Raw genomic sequence first — 8,513 nt, 5'->3', positions numbered from 1 at the left:
AACCAAAAATAAATTGAATTGGCGGATAACAACTGAGGTAATTGATCATGGCATCATTCAGTGAGTAAATAAATCACCTCTCCGTGAAATTTCAAGAATGCAATTTGTATAGGTAATCATACGGTTTCGAGTTCAATTTGGAATTAATTTGCACGAGTGAATTTTTCAAAAAGTTGAAATTGCACGAGCCGCTTCGGCGAGTGTAATTTCAGCTTTTTGAAAAACTCACAAGTGCAAATTAACTCCAAATTGAACGAGAAAAACCGTATGATTACTTATTAATAATATAAACATGAAAAAATTTGCACGGAGGAAGTGCCGGAAGATCTTTCTTGAAGCCATTTTTTCTCATTTGAGAAAACTTTTTTCAAAGTTTCAGCACAAAATTTTCGTCATCATTTTACGTGATATCATTTTCTTAGAAAAGTTCCTATTGTCTTTCAGTCAATCATAGTCCAGAATTTCGATGTGTAATTTGCACTGATGTTACACTTTTTGCACTGTGTTACACTGGAACTGCACTGCTCTTAGCCAATCAGAATCGAGTAATTTTTTCATGTGTATTATTATCTCGTTAATTACCTTTTCTTGCTTTTACCAGTGCTTTTGCACAAACGTTTAAACAGTTGATCACCCTCTATTGGCGCCGTTATGAGTTAAAGCATAGCTATCAGATCTTCATGCCTGGTTGAATGCTTTGTGTGGGAGATATTTTCAATTTGTACCACACCAGGAGCTCATAAACCCGTTGTGTTGATTTTAATGAGATTTGCCTGCTATGCGCTCTTTATCTTCGCTGTTTCAATTTTTCAAATTCTAATCGGAAGCTAGACTGGGAAAAATGATCTGCAGCAGTACATACAGTACGTTAACATTTCTAGACATCATGAGGAGCAACAGCTAATAAAGCAACAACCTCTCACTAGCGACATTGACATCAAGCGAAGGCTTTAGCTCTTGAATGAAGAGAATCTCTTTAATTTTGCAATGAAAGGCAGTTTTGCCGGACGCTAAAATTAAATGGCAAAGCACGTAGACATTTTTCGCGGGAACATTTTACCTCCTGGGGGGCAGCGGTCGATTGGCAGAGTCATGTATCCCTTAGTATAGTGTCGAGTGTAGGGCAAAACAAAATGGCCGATGAATGAAGATTGGCGAAATCCGGCTCGAATTTAGGCCTTAAGATACGCAATTTACCTCTGCCATGCTTTATGTACCAGACCATGATGCCGTAATATAAGGATTTCGTTTTACCCGGAGATACCGGCAGTGTCGCCAAGATTCTTGTTTACAAACAATTTTTGAATGATGATCATTGATCATGTAGCCACCGTGATTGTGTGAGGCATTTATGTCCTAATTCACCCTGCTTTTTTATTTGCAGATCCACTATTTGAAGACAAAGCATGCGACTGAGTGATGAGTGTTCACTATTTTTGGTCGTAGCGATATCTCATAGATTCCTCATTCAATCTGTTTGTGTTATATTTGGAATTCTTACATCATGAGCTACAAACGAACTTAACCATGCGAGCCATCGCTCCCCAAAACAGCTCAGAAACAACATGAAAAACTATGTCTTATGTTCAGGGTCCTTTTGCGGCTCTATCAACTCGATTACTGCAGTTTCATCTTCTAGTCGCTGGTGTATCGTTCCTTGGTTATGCTTTGGATATTAAGAATTCCTTTTGTAAATGCGAGGACTTTCCGATAGAGGATCGACCGTTTGTAGCGATTTGGAACGCCCCGACGGGTGGGTGTTATGTTAACTACAGCATCAACATAAATCTAAGAGATTTTGACATTCTCGAGAATCCGAAGCAAACTTGGGATGGAAAATACGTTACGGTATTATATAATGCACAGCTTGGACTGTATCCGTATTTCACGAACGAGCAAGGAACGAATAGCTATAATGGAGGAATGCCCCAGGTAAACAAGCAAACATGTCACCGTATTTACCCCGTTTCAGGTCATTAACTCTTTCGTAAACTTCACTCTTTTTAGCCTCAAGGTATTCTGTTCAATTTGAAATATAGAAGACAATATGTTCAATTCTTTAGGGTCTTCAGTCATTGTATTACAGGATTTGTATGGTTTATTTTCATCTTACAAATGTTTACTACCCACTTAAAAATAACCCTTCAGTCAATTGAGGTCATTTGTGTACATTACTCTCAAGTAGCTATTAATTTCCTAGACTGAAATCCAAAACATTTGATATTATGACATGCTGTAATAAATGTTTTCTTAATTTTCAGCTGATAAATTTAGCTGCACATCTGAAGAAAATGAAAAAAGACGTTATTAGAAAAATTCCAGACCCAAATTATAGTGGTTTGGCAATTATTGATTGGGAAGGCTGGCGCCCAACATGGGACAGGAATTTTGACTCAAAAAGAATCTACCAAAGCAGATCAATTGAACTTGTTCAAGAAAAACACCCAGAGTGGACAATGGAAGAAGTGATTGAAGAAGCAAAACAAGAATTTGAACAATCTGCCCATGGGTTAATGGAAAGTACTATAAAGTTAGCAAGACAGCTGAGACCCAAAGGACTGTGGGGCTTCTATGGATTCCCTGATTGTTTCGGGAAAAGTGATACAAATTACCGCTGCTCTCATGAGGTGGGTGCATCTTATATAATTTTTTGGCATAGTTAACTTTGCACTCTGGAATCGTCGTCATGTGAGAGATGGAAAAATTAATTAAATGTTTATGCACTTATGCTTACAAAAACATATGGATATAAGAATCATGCAAGGTGAGTTTGTTGATCAGGAGCCAAAGATAAATTATTTGCAAAATGAGTGTTCTTGCAATATCCCAGTGGTCGATATTTGCAAAACTAAACCATAGAAATGTGTGGTTGCTTGTTATTTTGAAGCAACTTCAATTTCCTTGTCGTTAACTGGTATATAGTCAATATTAATTGTTTTTTGACTTATCAGGCATGTGCATGATGCATCTTTGGCAACCGTTATATACTAATTTGACATTTACTATTGGAGTGCAAGATCAAGTTTTGAACACTAATGTCTTACGGAGTGAATTGTCAGTGATGCATAGCATAGTTGAAAATTTCTATGTAACTACATTGATCATGATTTACTATCACTGTTAAAAAGCATCAAATCTTCTCACACCTAATTGGTCCAAACATTTCACATGATACAGCCAAGACTGAAGAATTCCCAGTGGTTCTGGCTAGTGATTTCCTCCAAGTGGTATTCCTCAGTTTTCGAATGTCGTGTTTTATGTTCGTGTATTAGTTTTCATCCCAATATAATTGTTGAAAGGCATAGAACTGAAAAGTTTGCACAGAACAGCAATACATTTAAATATTTACAACAGAAGTATGAATGATGTTTTACAGCTTTGAAAAAAGGTCTTTTAAAACAAGCAGCTTTAAACCCAGTCATTTTCTTCTGGCTTAAAGAATATGCATGGACATTTTGTTTTGCACATTATCTCTCCCTTAAAGATCACAGGTTTCCTCCAGCTTCACTCTCAGAACACTCTTTGCCTCTCAGAACAGATAATGTCAAAATGAGGTTTATATAATGTAGAGTCCATGGACTCAAATCCCATGATTTTGCAAACACAACTGAAAGAATCCTTTCTTCACTTTCCAAACTAAATTCATTTGTTTTCAGAACCAAGAACTGAACAACAAATTGAAATGGTTGTTTTCAAGCAGCACTGCTCTCTATCCATCGGTTTATTTGTATGATCAGCAGTCGTCAAACAAAGCATTTGCATATGGCCGACTGGAAGAAGCATTCAGACTAGCAACATGGGTTTCAAAGGAAAAAAATAGAAGAGTACCTGTGTTTCCTTATTTTCGACATTTGTATGAAGGAAAACCACTGGAGTTTGACTACCTCACTGATGTAAGAATTTATTGAATTTTGTGTCATTGTGTCATTTACACTACCTAACATTTCTTCTGCAAACAAAACTTACATGTAGGACATGTTTTTCCTTTTTGAGAACAGTAGTGGAAAGCGTGATGGCACTTAAAACTTCCTCTCTCCATCATGCGTATAAATGTGTGCCAACAAATTTAATATCAGGGGTGGATAACCTTACGATGGACAAGTGTCATGTCATCCAAAGGGAAGAGAAATACTCCTAGTTGCTCTGCTGTGGAAACAGAGAGAAGTCTCGGCAAAATGGGTCGCTTTGGCCTGATATAAATTTAACCTTGCCTTCACTACTTTTTCTGGAGCATTCTTTCAAACTGCCTTGGAGGCCAGGAACATTTAGCGACAGTCCAATAGAGTTCATAAAATAGGGGAACGTTTGCTTCAGTCTGTAATGCTCCCACTCCTAAAGTGAACTGACAGAAACTCCTTTTCGGTATTTCCACTTTTTCTTCTTTGTACTGAGTTTTATTATTATCTGGCTGCTCTTTTAGATTGATCTGCGCAATTCAATTGGCCAGGCAGCTGATATGGGTGCAGCGGGTGTGGTCATGTGGGGTAATAGGCGTGATGAAAACACCTCTCCTGCTGTATGCCAAGAACTTAATAACTACATTAAAACAAAACTTGGTCCTTACTTTGAATCTCTGAGGCATCAATTGGAGACCTGCAGTGAGAAAAAATGTAATGGCAGGGGGCGGTGTGTTGATAGAAGATTGATTTCGTCAAGGTGGGTATCTGACGAGCCAAGTTTGTATGGACGAACATGCAAAGGATCGCCCAAATTGTTTTCTCCGAGCATACGACAACACTCTGCAGTCCACAAACAAAAAGGTACATGTAAATAAAAACTTTGCTCCATGTTTCAAATATGAATTTTAAAACCATCAACAAGCAAAACAAATTTATTTAACTGAAGTACATGTTTATAAACTTCATCACAGCATTTTGTCTGGGAGATACACAGCAATCATAACTGTCTCTTTTCATTTTGTTTGTATTTTGATCTTTTTTTTTTTTGTGGGTGTGCACTTTTTCCCTCTTTGTTTATGCATGTTGCAACCAAGGTTAAGCATGTTAATTTTTTCTATCTACTCAGCTTGTTTAGTTTTCAGAGTAGTTTCTATCTATTCAGCTTTAGTTTTTTCTTGTCTAATCAAGTTAATTGCCCTTATGCTGTTTTTTCTTTTCTTGTAAATCTGGCAAAATAAAATGGTTGGTTGTTGTTGTTGTCTCTGTATGAGAATGCATGTACCATACCAAATATTACCAGAATGAAATATTAAGTATTAATGAGAGAATGCTAATTGATAAAGTAGAGAGTGTTTTAGACTAACACTAAATATATATATCTCATTAACTGCATCATTCAACTTTTATCAGCATGTACTTAAGCAAGCTTAGAGTATACAAATCTCGTAAAAAATTGAGGTGGTGCAAATGGCTGAGGGTTGATGAAATTGGTGGTCGAATGACTGCCAAACTTTGAACTCTTGTCAACTAAAGTTCTCATTTGATTCGGTGTTTTGGCAAAAAAATTCTTTTCACAACTTTTTTCTAGCCCAGTGCATACCTGAAGCTTTATGTTTCCATTACATTTCAGATAACCAAGCAAATAAAAGACATCATAAACATGGATTGGACTCCAAACAAAGAACGTTTTTGATGAAAGAACTTGCACTTCTCAACGCTACAGGATCAAAGAAGATATTTCTCAATTCTCGGCCACGCAACTCTTCGAATGCTAAAGACTTTGTGGTTTTCATGTCCACCTCAGATTCAGCAGTGGAAGTAAACAAGGCTCCTCAAGAACAGAAGAATACTGAGGGGGGAGTAGTGGCTACCAGTGGGTTACACTACCATGACCAATATAGTGATAGGTAGGATAAATATATATGAGCAGTGGCGGATCTAGTGGAGAGACCCCACTCCCTTTATTTTTGGTAAAAAAAGAAGAAAGCACAGAAGGAAGAAAAGCCGGCAGGCAAACAAAAAAAAACCACCCCCCCCCCCCCCCCCTTAGCTCAAGGTCTGGATCCGCCACTAATGAGTCCAATGTTAAGTCTACTCTTGGGGAAGTGCGATGGCTTGGAGATGGTATGTGTCCTGGATTCTGGATTGGGTGGTTTGGGTTTGAGGCTTTGCCAAAGTCATGGTGTTGTACTCTTAGGCAAGACATTTCGCTCCCACCGTGCCTCTCTCCACCCTGTTGTATAAATGGGTACTGGCAAATTTAATACTAGGGGTAACACTGCAATGGCCTAGTGTCCCATTCAGGGGGAGTAGAAATACTTCTAGTCGCTTCTTGCTACCGAAACCGGGGAAAACTGTGAGGATATGGGGCACTTTGGTGTGATGCAAACTTTACCTTGCACTCCGTACAGAGTGGCTCAGTCAAGTAGCTTCATGCAACGAAAACTGGAGTTAGTCTGATGCTAACAATCCATCAATGTTGGAGCAAGAATTACCCATCGGTCTACAAGACCATATAATGAGACATACATACTTCACATAGCGATAGAGGAGTGTTGTGCATTGTTTCTTTTTTTGTTTTTTTGGCTTTCAGTTACACACCTTTCATCGCTGTACACCAATTAATTTCCTCGCGTATGAATAATGAGTCAAACGAAGTGAAAAAGACTTTAAGCGCCAATATTGTTACTCCATTTTCAACAGCTTTTTACAGAAAAGCTCTCCCTCTCAGATTCAAACTCTGTCTGATTTTGTTCTTTGTTTCATTAGTCCCAGTTTTACTCAAACAGCAGTCAAGGGAGCCCTGGCGCCAAATAAACTGAACATGCGCTGTAATGAATCTTCACCAGAGAATACGGACTGTGAGATCATGAAAGAGAGTCCCGCGGCTTACACCAGCAGCTTTCACTTCCCTCACACCTATGTGGTGTTCATTTGTGTGTCTCTTGCGTCAGCGCTCCTCGTGTCGTCAGCTTTCATTATGAGTTATTATTACTGCAACATTCGTAAGAGAGTGGAAGAAGATGAAGATATTCCACGCGGGGACGATTGAACACTCACTGGATAACAAAATTGCTTTCGTGAAGGTGGAGAGCAAACAAGTTGAATTTGAATTAGTTGAAATGCAATGTTTGAAAATTAAAACGCGGAAAGAATAGAGCTAGCGGCGTCCACGACTGATCTCTCTTGGGGACAAGGATGACAGATAAACAACAACAACAACAGCAGCAGCAGCTGCAGCAGTGTGAACAATTTTTATATCTACAACTTAATGGACTACCAAGGGGTCGAACAAAAAATCTGCTCAGATAAAAGGGTTTCCTACGAAAATGAATGACTGGCTTTCCTTTACACCAAAAGAAAGGTCGTTAGAGGGGTTCTGTTGTTAAAACTGTACCACATAGAAAACTTAACAACCCCGCTTTAAGCGCTGTCTGTTACCCATCGACAAATGCCTGTGTCGTCTGTCCCCGTACTGACCAAGAGAGACATAAAACTACATTCAAATAACCGAATTTAGCGTAAAACAATCTCTTGGCCCAATTCGACGTCAATTTTGACCTTTTCTTTCGCTGTGCTGTTTCTATAACAGTATATCTAGAGCATAGAGCACTCCGCGAAGTTCACGGTTGTGACATCCGTGAGCTTCGCCTAGAGAATTGATCCTGGTAACATAACATATTTATGGAACTGTCCGTGAAGTATAGATGTGGTTACAGATTAGAGCTCATTAACAGTCACTTGCCAAGGTCACACATATCGAGTTCTATTTTTCTGTCCCCAGATCACTGCCTGAAACACGAGCTTTGCCTTTTAAGCCAAGCTCTTGGCTACACTTAGTTACGTAAGAGTCACGAAAATATATTAGAGAACATTTTTAACGCGGTAAATTATTTTCAAAGTGAAGGAAATAAGGTAGAAAAACACCAACGAGGTGGTAATAGATATTACAGGTACGAGTTGTGAGATTGGAGAAGACAGAGATAGTTTTGTTTTGTTTTTTAAATTGTTTGTCTTGTGCGTTGGTAAGTGTTTTTCTTGGCCGGTCCGACAGGCTGACCACGGCAGGGCCAGTGACAGTCGATATGAAGAATCATGTCGACATCTTTCTGTTAATGCCGGACAAGAAGGTATTTTATAAGTTAAGAAAAAAAAAGCCCAGGTTTTGACAAAGTGACAAAATTCAGTTTAAGGGTGCAATGAGGACCCTTGTAGCGAAGCTTAGCAAAAATTTGGTTTGTCTCAAGATTGACAAGTTAGTACAGTGTCTGTTTGCGAGGTGAATTCTTTATCCTTTGAATCAGTGTGATCAGGAAGTATTTTCTCTTGGGAACTCGAAAACTCCGGATGCATCAAATTTAACTCTTTGAGCAAAACTTAATGCAGTGCATTTGACGCGTCAATGTCAGTTTAACAAACCTCTGTTGTTACCAAAACCTTTGTCTCAAATAATCCCGAACGTAAAGCTTATTTACATGGTCACGTTAATGGCGGGTATTTTGTATCAAAAGTGATTAAAACTGCAAGTTGATTAACCTCTGTGTCGTTGCTGTTGTTTTTGTAGAAAGGGTAATATCATGCTATACCAGAGAAAAATAATATCATTCGCGTGGG

At 38.6% G+C, this 8,513-nt stretch overlaps 1 protein-coding gene across 1 annotated transcript; it reads left to right on the top strand.

The window, feature by feature from the left end:
• Nucleotides 1–1,105: 1,105 nt before the first annotated feature.
• On the top strand, nt 1,106–8,434 carry LOC110059558 (hyaluronidase-1-like). The gene is made up of 6 exons (XM_020766268.2): nt 1,106–1,932; nt 2,262–2,627; nt 3,657–3,893; nt 4,421–4,760; nt 5,530–5,806; nt 6,669–8,434. The coding sequence occupies exons 1-6, from the start codon at nt 1,576–1,578 to the stop codon at nt 6,949–6,951; spliced, it is 1,860 nt and encodes a 619-aa protein (XP_020621927.2). The 5' UTR covers nt 1,106–1,575; the 3' UTR covers nt 6,952–8,434.
• Nucleotides 8,435–8,513: the final 79 nt, after the last annotated feature.

Source organism: Orbicella faveolata, unplaced genomic scaffold (genome assembly GCF_042242905.1).
Source record: "Orbicella faveolata isolate gen_17 unplaced genomic scaffold, um_ofav_v1 contig_12, whole genome shotgun sequence".
NCBI lineage: Eukaryota > Metazoa > Cnidaria > Anthozoa > Scleractinia > Merulinidae > Orbicella > Orbicella faveolata.
The sequence above is the reverse complement of the archived record's forward strand: the minus strand, read 5'-3'. Positions and strand labels throughout refer to the sequence as shown.